Source organism: Anguilla anguilla, chromosome 15 (assembly GCF_013347855.1).
Source record: "Anguilla anguilla isolate fAngAng1 chromosome 15, fAngAng1.pri, whole genome shotgun sequence".
Classification (NCBI taxonomy): domain Eukaryota; kingdom Metazoa; phylum Chordata; class Actinopteri; order Anguilliformes; family Anguillidae; genus Anguilla; species Anguilla anguilla.
In genome coordinates, this window is record NC_049215.1 from 33,668,031 (window position 1) to 33,693,628 (window position 25,598).

At 39.3% G+C, this 25,598-nt stretch overlaps 2 protein-coding genes and 1 long non-coding RNA gene across 4 annotated transcripts in view; 1 reads left to right on the plus strand and 2 right to left on the minus strand.

Annotated features, from left to right (window-relative positions):
• Positions 1–262: 262 nt before the first annotated feature.
• On the minus strand, positions 263–1,811 carry LOC118213816. Its single transcript, XR_004762518.1, has 2 exons — positions 823–1,811; positions 263–787 (listed from the first exon to the last, which is right to left on the minus strand). It is a non-coding gene; the product is annotated as an uncharacterized LOC118213816 (long non-coding RNA).
• Positions 1,812–3,668: 1,857 nt separating this feature from the next.
• The window catches only part of LOC118213814 (GTPase IMAP family member 9-like), a 47,166-nt gene continuing 25,236 nt past the window's right edge, over positions 3,669–25,598 (minus strand). The window contains exons 1-3 of one of the 2 annotated variants that reach the window (XM_035392991.1): positions 7,663–7,724; positions 6,724–7,038; positions 3,669–4,641 (exon numbers count right to left, since the gene is read on the minus strand). In XM_035392991.1, the coding sequence (XP_035248882.1) occupies positions 3,770–4,641; positions 6,724–6,730 (879 nt within the window). In that variant the 5' untranslated portion in view covers positions 6,731–7,038; positions 7,663–7,724 and the 3' untranslated portion in view covers positions 3,669–3,769. Of the gene's footprint in view, positions 4,642–6,723; positions 7,039–7,662; positions 7,725–25,598 lie in introns of those variants that run through there. The other variant, XM_035392992.1, reaches the window with a different exon arrangement.
• LOC118214021 lies at positions 8,761–24,213 on the plus strand. The gene is made up of 4 exons (XM_035393386.1): positions 8,761–8,887; positions 9,347–10,369; positions 22,796–23,529; positions 24,208–24,213. The coding sequence occupies exons 1-4, from the start codon at positions 8,881–8,883 to the stop codon at positions 24,211–24,213; spliced, it is 1,770 nt and encodes a 589-aa protein (XP_035249277.1). The 5' UTR covers positions 8,761–8,880.

Below are 25,598 nucleotides of genomic sequence, written 5' to 3' on the forward strand. Positions count from 1 at the left end.
GGCTGGAGCTCCAGAGCAAAGCTGAAGGCATAAACACACTCCATGCAGTCATTTAGGGCCCCAGCCGTCCCCGGGCCACGCGATTCGGTGCGCCTGATTTATGCTGGAGCGTTTTGTTTTTTGCTCAGGACCGCCGAACCCCCAGGGCTGGCTCCGCAGAGCACTGCCTCGCTGGTGCAAGCTTTCACATTTCCTTTTATTTCATACAAGTTTGCGCTATCTTGGCCCTCTCATTCATCAAAAAAATCACAGTATACATGAAGCACATGACTGTTGCATCATTACAACTTAAGATTTAATCAGTTAGGAGATGCTTTTAGCCAAAGTAACTTCCAAAAGTACATTTCACATGGCACACAACTAGATTTTGCTGTTGTTGTTGTTTATTTATTAATCTCAACATCTTTATTTTAGGCATTTAGCAGATTCTCTTATTCTGAGCCACTTACACAGCTTAAATTCTTTCACGTACAACCCATTTATACAGCAGAATATTTATTTTGAAGAAATTCAGGTTAAGAACATAATCAGTGTTTGTGCGCTAACTGGAGCAGGATTTGGTGCAAAAAGGCCAGGACAAGTAGTGACCCTGCCACACCACTAACTGACCTGAGGTCTGTACTATTTGGGAAAGACTGTGACCCTGCCACACCACTAACTGACCTGAGGTCTGTACTATCTGGGAAAGACTGTGACCCTGCCACACCGCTAACTGGCCTGAGGTCTGTGACTCTGCCACACCGCCAACTGACCTGAGGTCTGTGACCCTGCCACACCGCCAACTGACCTGAGGTCTGTGACCCTGCCACACCGCTAACTGACCTGAGGTCTGTGCTGCCTGGGAAAGTCTCAAATTAAAGCTGACTGTCTGCGCTACAATCTCAACCTCATATTGACTGTTTTGTTTAACAAAAACACAAAAATGTTGTCGCTGTCCCAATACTTTTGCACACACTCATGAACACACAATCATATGCACACACACACACTTGAAAATCATGCTTATCAATTTTGCCTGCAGAGATTCCTCAGCAGTTGATAGCATTTTTGGCTTTACTCAAATGACTCAGCTTTTCCAAGAGGGTACAAGTAACAAGAATTGAAATGATCACATGACTATGGAATAAATATTGTATGAGTCACTGCTATCAATTATCCAGAGTCATTCAACTGCAACAGTTTCATAGCAAGTCCAAGTTCGAAGTTTTCTCCATGTAGAGCTTGGCACCCTCGCCCTCTGCACCATGTGTGTGCTAAGAGTGACACCTGCTGGTTGTGCCCTGAAACTACAACGGGCCATGAACATGGTGAAGATGCAGTGCACTATCACCATGCAGACTTGCTAGTCAGCAAAGTTAAGAATAAATTGTGCAGCAATTGATTTATGAATGTGGTGGAGGGGAAACGGGTGATTAAAGGGGGAGAAGCAAAGCAGGTAAGAGCCTACAAATTAAATATCGGCATGGTGATAATACCTGGGGTACAATTAAGAGGTCCAGTGATCCGTGACATATTTAATTTGTATAAATGAATTACCAGCACCACCTTGAGCATAAGAACCACAAAGAAAAGGCATTGCTCCAGGATTGACGTGCAGCAACTCAAGACAGACAATTTAAATAAGTGGAAGAGACAGAGAATTGCGCAGACGAGACACTGAGGGTATATTGGAAGTACTGTATATGTGTGTGTGTGTGCGTGCATGTGTGTGCAGATGTATTGAGAAGTATTGAGAAAGTTCTTTTTTGGTTTCCTTGGCAAACATCAATCCTTGAATCACAAAGGGAAGTTACATAGTTATTATTATTATTATTAGTAGTAGTAGTAGTAGTAGTAGTAGTAGATTTCCAGGGGCAGGGTTGGTTACCACTGGTGTACGCCAATGCAACCATTAAGTAAATGCTTAAACATTCTATTTACCCATGCCTTTATTATTATTGTCACAACTGGAATGCAAATTGACCAATAAGAACAATCGACCAGATATATGATTTTATAAAATGGATATAACTGCACAGTAACAACTGGTGAGCTCAAAATGGACAGGCTGTAAAACTTCCCTTGAAAATGATCATTGGTGTTTTCACTCATTTTTCTTGATTAACCAGTGTGCTAACAATGTGAAAAATTGGCAAGTAAACACAGTGTCCTTCTTTACAGCATGTTAGGGAGATTAAACAATACATTAAATTTAGAAAAAAAAAGTGTTAGTCACCAAGTGCACTTAATCTAAAACAATACACCACTCTGTTAACACCACGTTAGCTTTCAGCACAACCTACAATAAAGGCCAACATGCACTTAAAGATAATTTAAATGACAAGTTCTGCACATTACAAATATGTGCCATGAATATTCTCAGTTTGAATGCTCAAAACAAAGAGCACACGTATCCACAATTATAAATGATGTAGATAAAATGCACAAAAAACTGTATTACATCAGTGTTTTTCAACCCTGGTCCTGGGGACCCACTGTCCTACATGAGATGTCTCCCTGCTCCAACACACCTGATTCAAATGAATGGGTCATTATCAGGCTTCTGCAGAGCTTGATGATGGCCCATTCATTTGAATCAGGTGTGTTGGAGCAGGGAAACATCTAAAACATGCAGGGCAGAGGGTCCCGAGGATCAGGGTTGAAAAACACTGTATTACATGACCAATGCCCCATGTTCGATGTGCAATATTAAGTCCATATTATGTTATTTACATTTTAAAAGCCAAACCTATCTCTCTCTCTCACTCTTTGTCTCAAACGTGTGCACACACATATAGTCGCTATCATAATTTCTGTTATATTTATGTCTGCATCAAAAGACTATTCTTATTTTAAAATGTCAGCGTCCCAAAGAATTGTGATCTCAATTCTAAGCAAGAAAATTGTGATAGTCATTTTATCTAGAACCATACTGCCCTATTCCACGTGTCAGAATGCAACTGAGGGGAAAAGGGTCAACGATGAACAAGAGTGGACCCACTACTGACCCCTGGGGGACACCATGTGCAACAGGGACATGGCTAGATTGGTGGTTTTTGAGTGAGATAAAAAGCTGTCTGTTTCAGAGGCATGAAGTGAACCAAAGGTGAGCAGTGCCAGTTTTTTCCAATTGAAGATAGTCTTTGATGGAGGAGGGAGTGAGAGATGTTACTAGAAGCCGTGCTGAGGTCAAGGAAGATGAGGATGGAGAGTAGGCCAGAAAGGTCACTTGTGACTTTAACAAGGCACTTTCTAAGGGGTCAAGGTGGGAAAAGTATGCACATAGTGCTAGCCACTGAAACGTATGAAAAGGCAGCCAGCAAGACAGTTGGGATTAAGAAGTAAGCAGGTTAACATTTACTGCAAGTAAACTAGCTAGGAACCAGTGCTGTGGTAGCTGTCTAATATGACCAACAAACACTGCAGATTGTGTAGGATTTTTCAAAATTCTGTAGGAACTTGCTTTCTTGAGTTGAAATGTCATTCCCTAAATACAATGCACACTCCTAAAGGGATCTATAAAGGTATCTTAACTATTAATATGAGAGGGTAACTCCTGTAGGATTTTAAAAATCGGACAAGATTCCTGCAGGTCCCCTTCAGTTATGAAGTAGACAATCTTTAAATGACATTAGAGAAAGTAATTCGGTAAATTTTAAATTTTTGAAATTTTAAAAAATTTAATCGTATTCTTCTTACTAATAAATCCAAATATTACCACTGGTCAATAAATTCTTAGTATTCTGTCTCTGCTTCTTTTCCTGTGACTTACACATCATCAGTATTGGGTTTAGTTGCCTTTTTCCTTCGGCTTTTCAGGGAATAAAATGGGTATAGTTACATATGCCCCAGCACCAAATATTGCCATTAACAGAGCTCCCTTTGCTATGGCCCGACATGTATCATGAGAAATAGTCGTATGTGCGTACCATGCAGTAAGAAATAACAGAACCCCTGCTCCTGTTTTCAAAAACATTTTCATCACATTCTGCACTGGTTTTGCTTGACCCCCAGACTGAGCCTTTTCCACAATTCTGAGCATCTCTTTGGTGTAGTCCTGTCCTCTGTTCTGCTTCATCATCTGATCAATCGTGTTCAGCAGCTTTTTGATTTGAGCAGCGTTGCTTCTCTCATCATTGTGGCCTTCAGTGGGATTGTTCCAGTATTTGTTATCGATGACATAAAACCGGTTTCCACACTTTTGGACAAGTGTTTTCAGGCGTTCATTTTTATTCACAAACTGCTTGATGGTCGTGCGGTCGTCGAGCTGGTCTCCGTGGGTAAAAAGGACAACAACATACTTCAGAGCCTCCTCTCCAAAGCAGTCCTCAAACTTCTTCATCACTCGTAACTCCTCTGCTGTTTGCTTGGAAGTTTTCAACACCATAACAAAGGTGTGAGGTCTGGCGGAACATTTTCTGATGCACTCCACTATTTTGGGGTTCAGTGCTTCACCAGGGTTCTTATTATCAAGAAACCCTGGTGTGTCAATCACAGTGATGCTCCTCCCACCAACAGGTTTTGTTTTAGCCTCACATTCTACTGTTTGGGAGTTGGCAGAGCAAGAGGTCTTGAACAGCTTCTCTCCCAGAATGCTATTGGCTGTGCTGCTCCTTCCAGCTCCTGTATTGCCCAATAGGACAATCCTCAGATCAGCTGACCCTAGAAAACATGCCAGGGATTGTCATTTAAAATCGGTATAACCTTGTATTGATGACCATGATGATGATGATGATAGTTGTATTTTTACGTTAACACTTCATATTGAGTGTCCAAAGCTGACACTCAACTTTAAATCAACAATAGTATCTATTAATAGTAACAACTTGCTGAGAGTCTGTTGATAGTCAACATGTTGGCAACCAATAGACGGCTCTTAACTATGACATTTTGATGATGTCACTTGAAGATGAAAATGTGGGTAAATGACAATATGTTGATAGTCATGTCATTATATTCATGAGACTAACTTAATCTTTATTGAAATGTCCACACACAGGCCATTTACTTGTAGTAGATAGTAATATTTCAGGCTGAAATGATGTCTGCTCACTCAGTGGAGTGAACTTTATCGAGTGTCAATAGGTGTTTTTTTGACAAGAGTGAGTAACAACAGTGTTAATTGACACACAAATGATATTCACTTGATATGAAGTTGACTATCAACACTGGACACTCAAAATAAAGTGTCATTATTATTATTAGATATATAATATAATTATTAACGATAACAAAAACAATAATAAATATAGCCGCAAGCGGCGATTCCAGGGTTCAAGCCAACGCGGGCCGTTAGAAGGTAAAAGCTGCAAAGTGCAATAAGTAGTCAAATAAATAGTCAGAATCAGAGTAATTGCAACAATCCAGTACATTTATACATACAAGGAATTTGACTTGACACTATGTTCATTCTCAATGAATGAATGAATGAATGAATAGGTTTAATTGTACAACAAACTAACAGTAGCATATGACCATCATCATCATCATGTCATACAAGAACCATAAGAAATAGTCATCATATCATACAAGAACTAAATAAAAAATAAATGACGGTTTGATTGTGTCTGCATGAAAACTATTTAATGATAGGTATTGGGTTTGGGAAAAGGGAGCCTTCAACACAATTATTAATAATTATTAATTATTACAATTAATGGATATATTTTTCTGTTTGTAATTGTTATTTATTTTACTGGTACACTCGAGGTGCCACATAATACCAGGATATACCCAAATATACTCATTCGACCTAAATCCAGTTCCAATTTACATTCTTCAATGGTCATTTTTAGATGTGAAGCACCTTTATGACCAGCAATGTCACTAACTCACTCAGTCAGCAACTCACTCAGTAATTCAGTCAGTTAATTAATGGTTCTTGAGGCAAATTTGTAGAGTGAGGATAGATAGATGTCTTTAGCAAGTTTTGAGTAAATCAGACTCACGGCATAAGAGTTAAATTTTTTCAAAGTTCAAAATTTTGATCATTAATTATAGCGCCCCCATCAGGCCATTTGGGGTTATATTTCTTGGGCAGCACTTGCACACAACTTCTAATCAATGGGCAGAATTTCATGTCTCTCCCATTTACCATCTCATGGGAATTTACACAAACATTTCTGAAGAAGATTAATAATAAATCAGCACAAAAGCAATAAAAAATAGGGTATCAGCCTTTCGGGCTTGAACCCCTAACAAGAACAACAACAATAATAATAATAAAAAAACAAAAAAAAAAAAATAATAATAATAATGAAAAATAAATAAATAAATAATAATAATGCAAGCATAGAACATGACACAATAAGAGGACCAATAGAAAAAAGAATCATATGGCTAACTTAGCTACACTGAATTGTTCAAGAACATTTTTCTGTTGTTCATTATCTAAACTATATTGTCACTGTCTGCATGCCATGATACAAAATTACATTTGAAGACAATTCCCGGGCCACTGTTACAGTCAGGATTGAATCGGTGCAAGAGAGCAGGTGTGGTAAGAATGCAGGTGTGGGTACACACATGTACAAATAGATAGACTTGATACGCAATAAACATATTTAATGCCAGTTTTTTTCTATGCTAGAATCACCATTGGTTCTTTATCACTCATTTAACTAACACATCTTCTGTTCAATAGAATTTCAGCCGACATGTGTACACTGAACTAAAAACAAGTTTAGTTGAAACTGTAATCTGGTAAAACACAACATTTTGAAAAGCACTGATGAATTTTCTTACCTTCCATTCCACTGCACCGTATCAGACAAACCTGAAGGAGATACTGCTGAAGAGTAGCTGGTGTTAATGAATGTCTGTTTTTGATAAACTGAGATCTTATATGACCATAATCACAGAGGTGAGTGGCTGCTCCTTCCTCCAATGACGTTGACTCCGTGTGTTCAAAGTTGCCTCTTAAAGTGACAGGTCAGTGCAAAATGAAAACCGGGTCCTGTTTTTTTTTCTTTTTTCTTCAAGATATTTGTTTGACAATGTGAGAAGGTTCAAGACATCTATCATAGATCCAGACTGTCGTCTACACCACAGGGGCAGAATCTGAAATGAGTGCAATTGCGAGTGAAATATTTCTCACATACATGAAACACATATGCATGCAGTTATTCAAGACAATCACCTGAATTATGGTCCCCATTGTTAAATAAGTTAAGGCAATTTTACTGTAATTCAATTATTCATGAGATCCTACGTGGAAAAAAAAATTGTACCAATAGTTTATTAGTAGTAGTAATAGTCCTAAGTAGAAAAATAGTACGCTGCAGAAATATAATTTAAACACGCAATACGTTACTTGAGAATACTTTTACTTCTGTATAGTTGAAGTTTATCTAAACTTCAACTCCACAGAAGTAAACTATTTTTGCATTGGGCAAAGTAATGATATAATCTTTTTTGTGAAAAAATCTGAAATTGATGCACAGACAATACAGGCTGCTGTATGTCTAGTTAAAAGAAGGCAAACAGCACCTGGGGTGTTCACATTCCCAGCTAATCACCATAAATTTCTGAGGTGATTTTGACACGGTTTCGTAGGTCAACTGAGACAGAGCCATGTGCTTACTACTGCAGAAATACACTCTGTCTACAGCAATAAATTTACATGTGCCTAGAGTACCATCTCAAATGGAAAATCATGCACTGTACAGTAGTTATGGCACTTACTGGTATAAATGACTTCCAGAGTTCCTCTTTATTAAACAGCCAGCAGCACCTCAGTCTCTTGGAGTTTGCCAAATGGCACCTAAAGGACTCCCAGACTATAAGAAACACGATTCTCTGGTCTGTTGAAACCAAGATTGAACTCTTTGGCCACAATGCCAAGCCTCACGTCTGGAGGAAACCAGACACCGCTCATCACCTGGCCAATACCATCCCTACGGTGAAGCATGGTGGTGGCAGCATCATGCTGTAAAGATGTTTTTTAGCGGCAGGATCGAAGAGACTAGTCAGGATGGAGGGGAAGATGAATGGAGAAAAGTACAGAGAGATCCTTGATGAAAACCTGCGCCAGAGCACTCATGTTAATGTAAATAAACTCAGAGCCTGTTTTTTTTTTTCCCCACACGCAGTTTCCTGTTTCTGTTAAGCCCACATGATTTACCATAAAGAAACCATCACCGCCTTCTTGAATAGAGCAACCTGATTAACCCTTAAGCCCTCAAACTTTAGAGAGAGCTCTCACTACCATGTGCCATGATGTCACCAATCAATCATTCCAAGGTCTGAGAGACTGAGGTGTTGCGGGCTGATAACTGTGTCCATATGTATTATGTTTCATGGATATGAGAAATATATTTCAATTGTTTCACTCGCAATTGCACTAATTTCTGATTCTGGCCCAGTGGTGTAGACAACAGCCTGGATCCATGACAGATGCTTTAAACTAGAGCCCGACCGATGCCAGATTTTTGGGTCCGATGCCGATCCCGATTTTGGAGAGTCCTAGCCCGACGATTACCGATGTTTTGATCGATATTTCGTCAAAAAGTGCAACATTTTCAAATCAATTTGAAAAACGTATATTTTATATAAGTTTCTATATTTAAGAACATTTAACTTATAAGCAAACAAATAAAAATAAAAATAAACACACATACATCGGTCGGGCTCTACTTTAAACCTTCTCACACTGTCAAAGAAATATCTTGAAGAAAAGAAATAGGACCCGGTTTACATTTTGCACTGAACTGTCACTTTAAGAGGCAACATTGAACATGGGGAGTCAACGTCATTGGAGGAAAGAGCAGGCATTCACCTGTATGTGATTACGTTCATATAAGATCTCAGTTTATCAAAAGCGAACATTCATTTACACCAGCTACTCCCCAGCAGTATCTCCTTCAGGTTTGTCTAGTCATACGGTGTTACCATTACAGGGGAATGGAAGGTAAGAAAACTCATCAGTGCTTTTCAATGTTGTCACAAGTTCTACCAGACTACAATTTCAACTAAACTTGTTTTTCCCTCACTACACTGTGAAAATGTAACCAGCAGCATACATATGTGGGCTGAAATTCTATTGAACAGAAGAGGTGTTATTTAATGGATGAAACGGGTGATAAAGAACAGAGACTCTAGCGTAGGCAAAAAAACTTACTTAGCTCACTTAGCATATCAAGTGTTCTATTCTTACATGTGTGTACCCACATCTGCATTCTTATCACACCTGCACAATTGCACAGATTCCATTCTGACTGTAACAGTGGCCCAGAAAATGTCTTTAGCTATAATTTTGTATTTCATGATGGAAATTTAGATGTCAATTTAAATGTCTCGAACAGTGCAATGTAGCTAAGGTTTGCTCTGTGTATTTAATTTTAATATTATCTTTTTCTCCGTGGGTCAGCTCATCTGAGGATTATCATGTTGGGTAAGACAGGAGTTGGGAAGAGCAGCACAGCCAACACCATTCTGGGTGAGAACCTGTTCACAACGTCATGTCTTGCAAACTCTGATACCGCTACATGTAAGGCTGCAACCAACACTGTTGATGGGAGGAAAATTACTGTGGTTGACACACCAGGGTGTTTTTCTACTGAGTGCCCTGATGAAAAGCTAAAACCTGAAATAACCAGGTGCATCGTAGAGTGTTCCCCTGGACCACACGCTTTTCTTATCGTGCTGCCTGTGAGGAGATACACAGAAGAGGAGAAGAAAGCAGTGGATGAGATTGTGAAAATGTTTGGGAAGGAGGCTCTGAAATACGCTGTTGTCCTGTTTACCAATGGAGCCCAACTTGACAACAATGTGACCATCCGCAAGTTTGTGGATGAAAATGACCACCTGAAAACACTTGTCCAAAAGTGTGGAAACCGGTTTCATGTCATAGATAACAAACACTGGAGCAATCCAACTGAAGGCCCCGATGATGAGAGAAGCAACGCTGTTCAAATCAAAAAGCTACTGAATACGATTGATCAGATGGTGAAACAGAATGGAGGAAAGCACTATACTAATGAGATGCTCCAAGCTGTGGCACAGGCCATTGAAGAGGAAATGGCAGAGGGAAAAACAAGAGTAAAGGCAAAAGAGAGTGTAATGATCCTGTTAGCAGGCGTAACAGCAGGAACTCTGTGTGGTGCATTGCTGGGTACTGCTGCAGGATCAGCTGTAATTAATATAGCAAAAGCGATTAAATCAGGTGATACTGAAGCTATAGCATTAGCCGGAGTGCAAACAGTAACTATGCTAACATCACAGTTAGGGAAGAAATTGGCAGTGGGACCTGGACTTGCAGAAGGACTAAGTGTCGGTGCGGGTGCGATTGCAGGGGGGATAATTGGGGCAAGCGCAGTAAGTGAAGCAGAGACTGTAGAAGAAGGCGTAAAGAGAGCCATATCTGCTGTAACAGGCGCAGCAAAAGGGGGAAACAATTAAAAAAACATTATTAAATCAAAATATATGATTTAATACAAAAACCGAAGGCCATAAGCAAAAAATTCTAATGATATAGTGCTCTTCGTGACAATGGCTGGGATTTAATCAAATTTTGTTCTTCACTTTGATTAACAATTAAATTGAACTGTTTCCAAACACACTTTGGCTAAACTAATCAAAAATGTCATACATTATTTCATTTCTTTCTTCTATTGAAAGCCATGTACTAGGGATGTGCAAAGAAAACACTGTGCATCTGTTCAACCAACAAAATGATCTGGGCTGCGTTTCCCAGAGTCTCCTTAGCACTACGTGCGTCGTAAGGTATACCTTAAGGTCTTCCTTAAGGTCTCGAGCTGTTTCCCAGCGCCTCCTTAGCTAAGGTATACCTTCTGAAAGGTATACCTTTAAAGGAGTAACATGGTGGTTGAATATGATACTTGCCAGTAGTCTTTAGGCAACAAGACAAATGTGGATAATTATTTTTATTATTCAGTCATTTAAATGTATTTTAAAACGTATTTTTCTAAGCCTAAATTTCCCACTATAAAAGTTCACCCAAACTGTCTGGGCGTGGTAATGAGAACTGTCAGTTAGCTATGATTGACAGACCATGCCCCGTTACCATAGCTACCTCCATGATACGTGCTCACCTTGGGAGACTGAATTTTCACAAGCTAGCTAACTTAGTATATCAAGTATCGATAGCTAAGCACATTGACATATATCCAATAATAATTTTTGCTAGCTAGCTGGCCCAGTTAAGATTAAACCACAACTATAACCTCTTTATGAAAGCAAACTAGCTAGCTAACGTTATCGATAACATTACATTATGGAAGCAAACTACACAGCTAGCTAACCTTAGCCAGCTACCTATAAATGAATATAACCAACCAGAGAGTCTAATAGTCCTTAAAAGGCGCTCTAATAAGTGAACCTAACGTTAGTCAAATATTTGCATTGTCTTGTCTGTCAGCCAGCGGCACAAACTATGGGTCACGAGTTATCCATGGGTCCTCAAATATGTTTTAGAATTAGCTATCACAGAAATCTGACTGACAGTAGGGAGGGCAAAACAGAGCTTTAGAATGTCGCCAGCAGTGCATGCGCGTGAGCTCGACAATACATTTCTCACAGAAAAGGTAGTTTGTCACCTTTTTTAGTTCTTTACAGTGATGATAGAAGTGACAATTAAGTAGTGCTGTGCTGTTTGCCTTTACTAATCGCCGTACAAGGTTAATGTGAAGTAGCTAGCACAATCGGACAGCACTAACACATAAAAATGTACTTTGAATGATACTTGCTCAATCGAACGGTAAATCTGAAAAACACTCGATTAGAGTCAGCGGCACCAAAGTTTTCTTTCACACCCTCAATAAACGGCAAAAGTCCCAGTAGAAGATTGAATTAAACCTTTTAAAGGTATATATTTTCTGAAACATTATCGATTCCGCTTGGCCATAGTGAGTGAAACTAGGTGATTTGAGCGTATAGTTTCTATGTAAATTATGTCAGAAGGATTCAGCCTTGTTGTTTGCTACTTAAACTTCACAGCAGTGACAGCACACCTGTAGCAGGACAGTGTGTCCAGTCAGATTTCTTTACGGGGCGTGGAAAGGGGAGTGTTTACTGTACTTGTGACGCACTAAGTCGATAACATTCTCAACCGGTTGAAAATAGGACAATAAATTTAAAACGCATATTTCTCCAAAAATAAAGAACGGACATATTTAATACTTTACTCATCGTGTTTCTATAATGCCTCTTGTGCAAATAGCACATAAAACCGAGAAAGTGTAGAAATAACCATGTTACTCCTTTAAAAAGGTGGTCTGAGGCACTCCTAAGCTGTCCCTTAGCGATGCGCTCTGCTCATCCTATCACAGTTTTAGCCTTATGCCAACATTTTGCTTTTCAAATCGACAGTTGTACTACAGTGCGCATCTAGTAGCACATCTGCATGCAAAAATTACATAGACAGTTTAATATTAACCTTACAAAATTAATTATCCAATCAACGTTTCTGTGCATAGCACGTCATGAGAATGTTGTCGTTTCACCTGTCTATTCCCATCATGATGGTAATTAAGTATAGGGCCTATCCATAATACTAATCCAATGTGTGGGGAAGAAAAAAGGTTTTTAAATTTATACGTAGTGGAGCTAACAGAGGATATGGCTTTTCTGACTGCATACCCTGTAGAAATTAGTTAGTTTGTGTGTGAGTCAATCACTAATCACACTGACTTGGAACAAACCGCTGGTTTATTAAGAATATAAAATCCGTGTGAGCACAGCCGACGTTGAGCGAGGGAACTACAGCACGTTGATTGGCCTAGCCATAACAAACATAAAGGTATGGTGGCTGATGATGAACAAACATGGCCAAATGATCTACATCCACTTCCTTTAGCTCACACCTCCTATATAAAACAAAATAGCACTGGTAAATATCAACATTACAGAACATTTCTTTCTTACCATGTTGTTTTACGATTTTCGGTAAACAACCCAATAATGATATTGTTGGTTAAACTTAAGACTATCCAACAGCAACCAAGATGGATGAACATATCACTTTAACAGGTAGGCCTATTCATTAGGCATACCCGTTATATAATTAATCATGATCAATTTACTTTACACTCGTAAAAAAGCTGTTTCCCTTTTAAAGCTATACCTCAGAAACCTTCGTAAAACGCTAAGGTATATCGAAACTTGGAAACACAGCCCTGTACTTTTAACAGGTATCAGACAGGTGGTCCCAGTTGATATAATCCAGTTGTATTTGATTGTCTAAATGCGCTGAGCTAAAACCTTAGAGAAGACATAATTAAAGTGATAATTCAAATGATCTGACTTTTTGTGTATTGTGACGTTAGATGTTCTGTGAAATGCTACAACTCTTCTTGTATTAATTCACGAGTAATAAAAATGTCATCTGATTTCATGTTTCTGTTTAGAGGTGAAAGCCCTAGGTAACATAACTTTTCTAGAGACAATAATATGCATGATATACGGTAATGAAAATACTCTCGCTATTCTGATCATCCCTCAGTAGAGGCTTCTGTATGTATTGAACCATGTAATGAATGTATCTGTTAACATGTTGGGAAATTAAAACATATTATTCTGCACAATAAATTACCTTTGGTTTATAGTCTCTTTAATGCTCACTTTTCTACTTCCCACCAAACTAGTCTTCCAAACATCTTTGGTAACTGTCAAACGCCAGCGTGACACCCTGGGAGGGAAATGCGGCAGTTCTGGGAAACACTGTTGGTTGTCTCATGGAAAGCACACCCACACAAACATGTCATAAAATAAATGAACATCTTCAGCCTTCCCCCTCTCACGGGTTCCAGGTGAAAACAATAAGCTAAATAACAAAGACAAAAAAAAGTAAAACGGAGCAACCAGCTCCTCCTACTTTCACATGGTGGTTTACTTTAGTTTTGTGCTCTGTTAAACACGTAAGCTAAAACTAAACAAAGAAACGCACTCTCGTGTGAGCTCCCGGTTTCGGCCCTGAACTCTGGAGAGCAGCACACCTTTAAGCACCTGGGCTGATTAGCGAACGCAACCCAGGTGCGTGTGCTCTCTCCACCAGCCAGCGTTGCCGAGACCAATCCGCTTCACCGTCGAACCGAATGCCGCAGTAAACCTTTTTGAAGAAAAAATATAAACAAAGCTGTGTATTTAAAGGGTTTTGGTTCAGATACACTATATACAGTATACTACCATATACAGTGCCCTCCAGTATTACTAACACCCTCAATTAACATAAACAAAAAATGCTGGATAAAATTAACTTTGTTTATCAAATGATTTCTATGCTCACCAATATGCAAAAATTATATCTTATTGTGATACCATTGTTCAGTGGAGAAAAATTATATCCCTTGACAGAGGGATAAATAGTTTCTGTCTTTTTCATTTTAGTCTGAAAATCTATTTAATCATCCATACTGTCTCAGAAATTATATCACTGGTGACACCTTCCATGCGTAAAATTCAGAGCTTTAGTTTATGCCGTCAGAGAAACGGTATACAGTCCCTCAGTAGATGCATACGATTAGAGTGCTCTATAATCGCAGGTCCATTTGAATGCTGAACGTGAGGTCCCACAACGTGACTTCAACTTGATAGTGAAGGGTTCTATCCGGGAGACATTTACTTGGATATCTGTTAATATATGAAAGTTTTGTGTCAATTTATTCGACTTCAATGTTTGCAACTGTCATTTTAAGATGCAAGATAAAGTTCTATGTAATCAAACAAAGTACTACCTTATGCCATACCATTTATGAATAATGTCTCATCATGGGCTGATAAGTGCCATAACTACGCTATTATTCATTGCTGGCAATGGTAGTGGTATGATACGGTAGAAACTGGGGGTGGGGGGTGGGGGGTGGGGGAGGGGGTAAAGGTGTCCATTTTGCCCCCCAGTGAGTTAGGCTTTACTGAGCATGCAATGTGCTTTGCATCTACTTTAATGTCAGACCACTTCTTTTAAATTTCTTTCATTGGCTATTCCAGAACTATTTCCACCAAACATTATAGCCTACTTGGCCTCTTCCTCTGCAATGAGTGTCTTGATGTTACATCATGTGAAGTTTCTCTTCTTTTTTGGGGTCTGACTTCTCCATTATCTGCAACAATTCAGTGGAATGATAAGCTGCTATAGCTGATATAAATGATATACGCGTATTCGGATGGGAGGCATGTCATCCCACCAAGTTACAGTTTAGTGGGGTGGCATGCCCCATACCTATACAACGCAGAGTTTGGCTCTTTTCAGGGTTCCCAACAGAAATAGCCACAATAACTCTCAGTACTTAAAAACATTCATTTCTGTACCTTCTGACCCCATTTCAACCAACAGAATTCACAAACAACTTCACACATCCACATAAAGCCCCAAACTTTGAGGATTTTGTGTTTCTTTTACTTCTTTTTCCTGCTGATTACATCACCACAAATGCTCCAGGCCCACAAAGATTATGTCTCCCCATTGGACATTAAGGTACATCAGCCAAGAAAAACATTGGATACACACACAAAATCGACATATCAAAACTTTGCCACCACAATGTCTACTTTCTTCGTAGCCACTGGCTAGCGCGTTTGCCAATGGAACTTTTTGGACGACACTGGTTCAAATCGCCCCTTAGACTCAAGCAAACCTCTCACTCATTACACTGACTTGCTGGCTAACTAAAAATAAAACATTAAAACCATTACTTTTGCATCTGTGAAAATTTTGCAGGAAACAAATGTATATTTCTGAAATCCAAACAAAATACACCTACACTTCAAACAGTTCCGCTTTTGTCATTTTCACTGAGTTCAACGTTACCCACCTTGCTAACGAGACAACAGTCCGAGTGCATAATGTAAGTAGCCTACAAACGCCTCTGAAATTAAGCACTAAAATGTGCAATGCAATTCGGTCCAGGAGGTAACATTAACTGGCACAAGATAATGACTTCATGCCAATTACATCGCTTTTCCTTAACTCAAAAAAGGTTCATATTCACCACAGCACCTGAACTGACTACTTTTTAACAAGTCTACTGTAGTTACCCTGCAACACTGCATTTCTAAATGAATATTAGCTAGCCCTATAGATTGCCAACCAATATACAAACAATTAGGTTTGTTGTGAGCCCATTAAAAACACTTCCATTTAAATATATGACATTTTTTTGACATTCATGGTAAAGGAAAAATTATTGAATCCATGCCTATGCATTTCTTTCGGCTAGGCATGGATAGCATGCATTTATGTTTATGCATGTCTCTCATAGCCTACATTTATAAGAATTAGTATTATCAGTTACTCGTAACAAACAGCATAAAAAGAATCTGATATCTGATTAAAAACATGTCTTCAACGAGCAAAAATCCCACGTTGCTCACACACTGTCATGAATTCAAACTGGAAAAATCTAGGAGTTACTGGTCAGTTTGTGCGTTTCACTTGCCCATTACCCACTCATGACCCTTATCATTTATCCTGTTACAGTCCGACCCAAGGCCAGGTCGTAATGCTAAGCCTCTGTGCGTATGCAAAATTTCAAGTAAATTTTGATTTATAGAGAGAAAATTGTGTGCAGGTGAGTGTATGGATGGTCTTGTAAATCAGAATATTTTTGACGGTATGCATTTTTTTTCTTTTGTGCATACTTACTTTTACTATAGAACTTCCACAAAGTTCTATAAATGATGTCCCAGGTGTATGCCCTCCTGTGTATTTTCTAAATATGACAAATTTTGTTTGAATGTCATCATCTTTCCTAGGGTCAGCTGATCGGAGGATTGTCCTGTTGGGTAAGACAGGATCTGGGAAGAGCAGCGTCGGCAACACCATTCTGGGCGAGAAGCTGTTCAAAACTTCTTGTCAGGTAAACTCTAAAACCTCTAAATGTGAGGCTAAAACAGAGACTGCTGATGGGAGGAGCATCACTGTGATTGACACATCAGGGTATTGTTGTACTGAGTGCCCTGATGAAAAACTAAAACCTGAAATAACCAGGTGCATCATAGAGTGTTCCCCTGGACCTCACGCTTTTCTTATCCTGCTACGTGCTACCTATAAGGAGACACACAGAGGAAGAGATGAAAGCAGTGGAAGAAATTCCAAAAATGTTTGGGGAGGAGGCTCTGAAGTACGCTGTTGTCCTGTTTACCCACGGAAATGAGCTTGAAGATGACATGACCATCCAGCAGTTTGTGGATGATAATGACCATCTGAAAACACTTGCCCTAAAGTGTGGAAATCGGCTTCATGTCATCGATAACAAATACTGGAAGAATCTCTCTGAAGGCCACGATGATGAGAGATGCAACGCTGTTCAAATCAAAAAGCTGCTGAGCACAATTGATGAGATGGTGCAACAGAATGGAGGAAAGCACTATACTAATGAGATGCTCCAGGCTGTGGAACAAGCCATTAAAGCGGAAATGGCAAAGGGAAAAACAAGAGAAAAGGCAAAACAGAGTGTAATGAAAAGGATTTTAATCCTGACAGCAGGCATAACAGCAGGGTCTGTGTATGGTGCATTGCTGGGTCTTGCTACAAGTGCAGGTGCTGTTATGGTAGCAGCATTCGCTCTTACAGCAGCAGCGATTACATCTGCTCATGGGTGTACAGTAGGAAATGGAGTAAAGACTGCTGCAGTAGCATCAATGGTAGGGATGGGATTGGCAGTTGTAGCTGAAGTAGGGGTCAGTGCTTGTGCGATCGGAGGGGGGATAATTGGGGGAAGGGCAGCAAGTGAAGCAGAGGCTGTAGGAGAAGCCGTAGAGAGTGCCACAGCTGCTGTAAATGACGCAGCTGCAACGAAAACCATTACAAACAAAATGCATGATTTAATTAAAGAACCTCAGGCAGACAAAAACGAACATTTCTAATGATATAGTGGTTTTTTATAATGGCCAGGATTTTATCAAATATTGTACATAACTTTGACTAACAATTAAAATCATTTTTTCCAAACACACTTTGGCCAGTTCAGCTAAAACTAATCCTAAATGTCTTCCATTATCTAATTTCTTTCATAAATTGAAAGCCATATACAAGGGATGTGCAAAGAAAACACTATGTGCATCTGTTCAGCCAACAAAATGATCTGTATCTAGAAGCTATCACACAGGTGGTCCCAGTTGATATAATCCAGTTGTATTTGATTGTCTAAATGCACATTGTCTTTGGCTGAGCTAAAACTTTTTATGTATTGTGACGTTAGATGTTCTGTGAAATGCTACAACTCTTCTTGTATTAATTCACGAGTAATAAAAATGTCATCTGATTTCATGTTTCTGTTTAGAGGTGAAAGCCCATCACTTTTCCAGAGACAAAAATATATAGCCTATGATATACAGTAATGAAAAGAATCTTTCTATTTTGATCATTCCTCAGTGGAGGCTTCTGTACACATCCATTGAATCATTTAATTAATGCATCTGTTAACATGTTGGGAAATTAAAACATATTATTCTGAACAATAAATTACCTTTGGTTTACTGTTTCTTTAATGCTCACTATTCTACTTTCCACCAAACTAATCTTCCAAACACCTTTGATAAATGTCAGATGCCAGCGTGACACCCCTGGGAGGGAGATGTGGCAGCTCTGGCATCACTAAGGCTGGTGACACCCGGTGCGGTCGATATTTGGAGTCACCCAGGGGGGTGCTGGCGGGTGTGAGCGCAAGGAATTGCGTGTTATGCATTCAAACGACAAAGCACTTCTCGCCACATTAATACCGCTAATTCAATCAACTGGCAGTGAACTGCAACAGAGAAATTAGCTGTTTCAACGCGTCGCTACACAAAACATTGCACACAAAAATTTAGTGCCAGTCATTTTGGTGTCACCCCCCTCTGATGATGTCACCTGGTGCGGTTGGCACCCCTGCACCACCCTAGTGACGCCTCTGACACTGTTGGTTACCTCATGGAAAGAGAGACAGAGAGCACACCCACACAAACACAACATAAAATAAATGAACATCTTCAGCCTTCACCCTCTCACGGGTTCCAGGCGAGAACAATAAGCTAAAATAACAAAGACAAAAAAAGTAAAACGGAGCGACCAGCTCCTCCTACTTTCACATGGTGGTTTACTTTAGTTTTGTGCTGTTAAACATGTAAACAAAAACTAAACAAAGAAACGCACTCTCGTGTGAGCTCCCGGTTTCGGCCCTGAACTCTGGAGAGCAGCACACCTTTAAGCACCTGGGCTGATTAGCGAACGCAACCCAGGTGCGTGTGCTCTCTCCACCAGCCAGCTCAGCCTAGACCAATCCGCTTCACTGATGGACCGAATGACACAGTAACCTTTTTGAAGAAAAAATATAAACAAAGCTGTGTATTTAAAGGGTTTTAGTTCAGATACACTCCTACCATATACAGTGCCCTCCAGTATTACTGACACCCTCAATTAACATAAACAAAAAATGCTGGATAAAATTAACTTTGTTTATCAAATGATTTCTATGCTCACCAATATGCAAAAATTATATCTTCTTATTGTGATACCATTATTCAGTGGAAAAAAATTATTTAAAAGGAAATAACTTCAGGTCAGCACAATGGATCAGTGAATAGCACCTCACTGCAAGAAGGTACCGAGTTTGAATCCTAACCAAGGGCCTTTCTGTGTGGAGTTTGCATGTTCTCTCCCTGTCCTTGTGGGTTTCCACCAGGTACTACGGTTTCCTCCCACAGTCCAAAGACAAGCAGTAGGCTACCTAGAGTCTGCAAATTGCCCATAGGTTTGGATGTACGAGTGAATGGTGTGTGGGCCCTACAATAGATTGGCGACCTGTCCAGGATGTATTTCTGCCTCTTGCCAACTGCATGCCTGCTGTTCAAAGAAATGATCATCAAAAACCCACTCTGAGGGGACCAGAACATAATTTACCTTTTTTAGTTAACCCCAACAAATATATCAGGGTAAAGCATAAAAATATATCATAAAATGGATGCAGTGAAGAAATGAGAGAATCACTGTTCTGAGTTTGTGAGCCCTGCACATGTGCTTCATAAAAATACATAAAAAATGAAAATAAGTTACATTTTAAAAACAAACCATCCATTCTCGTATACCAATGGCAGTAAAATAGAAGCAATCTGGCCCTTAGACAGTGGGTTACAAAATATGTGCACAACTACATACACAACCAGAATGTTATGGCATGCACATCTTTGTTATAGTGTTGAAAACTTACAAGCAAACTGCAGAGGAGTTGCTAGTGATGAAGAGGTTTGAGGACTGCTTAAGAGAGGAGGCTCTGAAGTAATGTTATTGTCCTTTTTACCCACAGACACCAGTTTGACTGATCAACTCGTTTCACTTCCTCTGTAATCTGCAAATGCATAGCAGGTACTGTCATTTTTCTGCTAAACATGTGATTTACCACAAAGACATCAGACCAGGGTAATCTGATATGCTGGAATCCACTTGTTACGTGTTTGGCTAAGAAAGCAGGCCATTTCCTCAAAGAGCTACTCTTGACTTGTATGCTAGAACAGAAGGTCTGATCAGAACTGTCCTTTTCCAGTTCTTCAACTGACAAGACAATGGCGGGTATGACGGGAGGTAAGTAAGCAGCGTTTTTGCCAACCTTTGCTTCGTGTTGTGTTGTGTGTAGAAGATTGATTTCTACTTATATTAGTGTGTAGATGACATATCCTTGCCTGTATTTCTAAATGAAAGTCTAATAAAGGTGCAAAAGGCCTCAGAAGTCGTGTCGTCATTCCCTTTGGATTCGTTAGCATTTTCGAGACTTCCGGTTCAAAAAATACGGCCCTAAGGGACAAATGAATTCCTTTAAAATAAATTATGACATTTGGACGTTTTTTTTGTATATGAAAAAATAATGCTTTTCACCCATTTTTATAATCAAAAAAAATTCTGTGTCATTTTAAAAAGTCAATTGCTAACGGCTAAGTGGTTAGCCACCCGAGATGACCCATCGCACAATTACATAACACACAGAGCTGTTTCGATACATGCATGAAAACCGTTTTGTTCCCGTTGTTTCCCGTTATTGTAATAAATTCTACATTCATCTATTTTTTACAGCTGTATTGTTGTAAACATCTTAATATAACTAGGCTACTAGCACTTCACTCAAGTGTTTCCATTTTGGGAGACTTTTTACTTTCACTCCACTACATTTCAAAAGAAATATCCTACTTTTTACTCCACTTCTTTTGTGCGATATCTGTCAGTTACTCATTACTTTGATGCTGAGAAAATGGATTGTCTAAAAGAATAATAATATGACATCACTTTCATACTGAAGCCTACCAATCAGGTCACAGCGCGCATTTCGATCGGATCATGACACTTTGAACCAAAGACGTTAGCTAGGTGGGGAAGGCGAGTAGAGACAGGCAATTTGGAACGAAGAGAGAGCAGGCAAGTACATCTAAAAACAGTAAATCAGCTCGGTCTATCAGCAAACATATGCCTCAGCCACGCTCAGAATTTCTCGAGGATAATAGTATTTTCCAAGAAACGACGAAAGTCATCGATAAGATTTTGCCACGCGCAGTGTCTTTGATCTACGAGTTGGGGTAATAAAGCGTTGCTTTCACTGATACCACAGACTGAATGCGTAATGCAGCTATAATGAGTGGTACTGATTATCTAGCGATGTGAACATGACCAATGTTGATCAAGTTTCTTGAACTAGACGTGTAGAGCAGCCTGTATGGTCTATGGTCTTCCCATTTAAAAAAAAATGTAATTCATGGAAAAAAAGAGAAAAAACCAAGAAGAACTGCAGCGGTAGATGTTCCATCTTCCGTCTTAGCAGTGATTTGAATTTCACTATATCATACTTTGTCCCATGCTGATTATTGATTAGATAAACAGAAAATATACGTTAACTATTCTCAAGTAAACTATTGTATACTTAAATTATTTCTTAAAAATATTTTTTTCACACAGGATCTTATTAATAACATAACTGCAGTAAAATTACCTGAACTTATGTAACAGAAGAGACCACAATTAATGGGATATATGACTATGGGCTTATTCTACTTCCAGATGATAATTGTCATAACTGCATTAATATGTGCTATGTTTCATGGATATGATAAATATAGTTCAGTTGTTTCACTCGCAATCGCACTAATTTCAGATTCTGCCCCTGTGGTGTAGACGACAGCCTGGATCCATGGTAGATGTCTTATAGATATCACATTGTCAAACAAATATCTTGAAGAAAAAACAGGACCCAGTTTTCATTTTGCAGGGTACTGTCACTTTAAGAGGCAACTCCGAACACAGGGAATTAACGTCATTGGAAGAAAGAGCAGGCATTCAGCTGTATGTGGTTTAGGGTCATACAAAATCTCAGCTTATCAACAGCAAACATTCAGTTACACCAGCTCCTGCCCAGCAGTATTTCCTTCAGGTCTGTCTAGTCATACGGTGTTACCGGTGCAGTGGAATGGAAGGTAAGAAAACTCAACGTTTCTCCAAATGTTTTCATGTGTTTAAACAGATTACAGTTTCAACTAAACTAGATTTTTTATTTTAGTTCAGTGTACTTTTGTGGGCTGAAATTCTGTTGAACAGAAGATGTGTTATGTAATGGGTGAACAGGTGATAAAGAACTACTGGTGATTCTACCATAGAAAACAACTTTCATTAAATACATTTATTGCTCAAATAGCATATCAAGTGTTCTGTTCTTATATGTGCGTACACACCTGCATTCTTACCACACCTGCACTATTGCACAGATTCCATCTTGACTGAACAGTGGCCCAGGAATTGTCTTTAGCCGTAATTTTACCTTTTAAGGCGAAAATTTGTTTGGCTCGTACAGTGTAATTTCGCTAAGTTTTTCCTCTGTTTATTTTAAGTAACATCTTTTTCTCCTAGGGTCAGGTGATCTGCGGATTGTCCTGTTGGGTAAAACAGGAGCTGGGAAGAGCAGCACAGCCAACAGCATTCTGGGCAAGAACCTGCTCAGAACATCATGTCGTGCAAACTCTGATACAGCTACATGTGAGGCTGCAACCAACACTGTTGATGGGAGGAAAATCACTGTGGTTGACACACCAGGGTATTTTTCTACTGAGTGCACTGATGAAAATCTGAAACCTGAAATATCCAAGTGCATCGTAGAGTGTTCTCCTGGACCTCACGCCTTTCTTATCATGCTGCCTGTGACGAGATACACAGAGGAGGAGAATAAAACAGTGGCAGAGATTCTGAAAATGTTTGGGGAGGAGGCTCTGAAGTACGCTGTTGTCCTGTTTACCCACGGAGACCAGCTTGACGACGGCATGACCATCCAGCAGTTTGTGGATTCAAATGACCACCTAAAAACACTTGTCCAAAAGTGTGGAAACCGGCTTCATGTCATCGATAACAAATACTGGAAGAATCCCTCTGAAGGCCACGATGATGAGAGATGCAACGCTGTTCAAATCAAAAAGCTGCTGAGCACAATTGATGAGATGGTGCAACAGAATGGAGGAAAGCACTATACTAATGAGATGCTCCAGGCTGTGGAACAAGCCATTAAAGAGGAAATGGCAGAGGGAAAAACAAGAGAAAAGGCAAAACAGAGTGTAATGAAAATGATTTTAATCGTGATAGCCAAAATATCAGTAGGGTCTTTGTGTGGTGCATTGATGGGTCTTGCAACAGGTGCTGTAAAGTTAGATATATTCACTCTTAGAACAGCAGTGATCGCAGGGGGGAACATTGGGGCTAACGCAGTAAGTGAAGCAGAGGCTGTAGGAGAAGCCGTAGAGAGAGCCACAGCTTCTGTAAATGACGCAGATGCAGCGAAAACCATTACAAACACAATGCATGATTTAATGAAAGAGCCTCAGGCAGACAAAAACGAGCATTTCTAATGATATAGTGCTGTTCATAACAGACAATGGCCAGGATTTTATCAAATATTGTACATAACTTTGACTAACAATTAAAATCATTTTTTCCAAACACACTTTGGCCAGTTCAGCTAAAACTAATCCTAAATGTCTTCCATTATCTAATTTCTTTCATAAATTGAAAGCCATATACAAGGGATGTGCAAAGAAAACACTATGTGCATCTGTTCAGCCAACAAAATGATCTGTATCTAGAAGCTATCACACAGGTGGTCCCTCCCAGTTGATATAATCCAGTTGTATTTGATTGTCTAAATGCACATTGTCTTTGGCTGAGCTAAAACTTTTTGTGTATTGTGACGTTAGATGTTCTGTGAAATGCTACAACTCTTCTTGTAATAATTCACGAGTAATAAAAATGTCATCTGATTTCATGTTTCTGTTTAGAGGTGAAAGCCCTAAGTAACATCACTTTTCTAGAGACAATAATATGTATGATATACAGTAATGAAAATACTCTCGCTATTCTGATCATTCCTCAGTAGAGGCTTCTGTATGTATTGAACCATTTAATGAATGTATCTGTTAACATGTTGGGAAATTAAAACATATTATTCTGCACAATAAATTACCTTTGGTTTATAGTCTCTTTAATGCTCACTTTTCCAAACATCTTTGGTAACTGTCACACGCCAGCGTGACACCCTGGGAGGGAAATGCAGCAGTTCTGGGAAACACTGTTGGTTGCCTCATGGAAAGAGAGAGAGAGCACACCCACACAAACATGTCATAAAATAAATGAACATCTTCAGCCTTCCCCCTCTCACGGGTTCCAGGTGAAAACAATAAGCTAAATAACAAAGACAAAAAAAAAAGTAAAACGGAGCAACCAGCTCCTCCTACTTTCACATGGTGGTTTACTTTAGTTTTGTGCTCTGTTAAACATGTAAGCTAAAACTAAACAAAGAAACGCACTCTCGTGTGAGCTCCTGGTTTCGGCCCTGAACTCTGGAGAGCAGCACACCTTTAAGCACCTGGGCTGATTAGCGAACGCAACCCAGGTGCGTGTGCTCTCTCCACCAGCCAGCGTTGCCGAGACCAATCCGCTTCACCGTCGAACCGAATGCCGCAGTAAACCTTTTTGAAGAAAAAATATAAACAAAGCTGTGTATTTAAAGGGTTTTGGTTCAGATACACTATATACAGTATACTACCATATACAGTGCCCTCCAGTATTACTAACACCCTCAATTAACATAAACAAAAAATGTTGGATAAAATTAACTTTGTTTATCAAATGATTTCTATGCTCACCAATATGCAAAAATTATATCTTCTTATTGTGATACCATTGTTCAGTGGAGAAAAATTATATCCCTTGACAGAGGAACATCTAGGCCTAAATAGTTTCTGTCTTTTTAATTTTAGTCTGAAAATCTATTTAATCATCCAGACTGTCTCAGAAATTACATCACTGGTGACACCTTCCATGCGTAAAATTCAGAGCTTTAGTTTATGCCGTCAGAGAAACGGTATACAGTCCCTCAGTAGATGCATACGATTAGAGTGCTCTATAATCGCAGGATCCATTCGAATGCTGAACGTGAGGTCCCACAACGTGATTTCAACTTGATAGTGAAGGGTTCTATCCGGGAGACATTTACTTGGATATCTGTTAATATATGAAAGTTTTGTGTCAATTTATTCGACTTCAATGTTTGCAACTGTCATTTTAAGATGCAAGATAAAGTTCTATGTAATCAAACAAAGTACTACCTTATGCCATACCATTTATGAATAATGTCTCATCATGGGCTGATAAGTGCCATAACTACGCT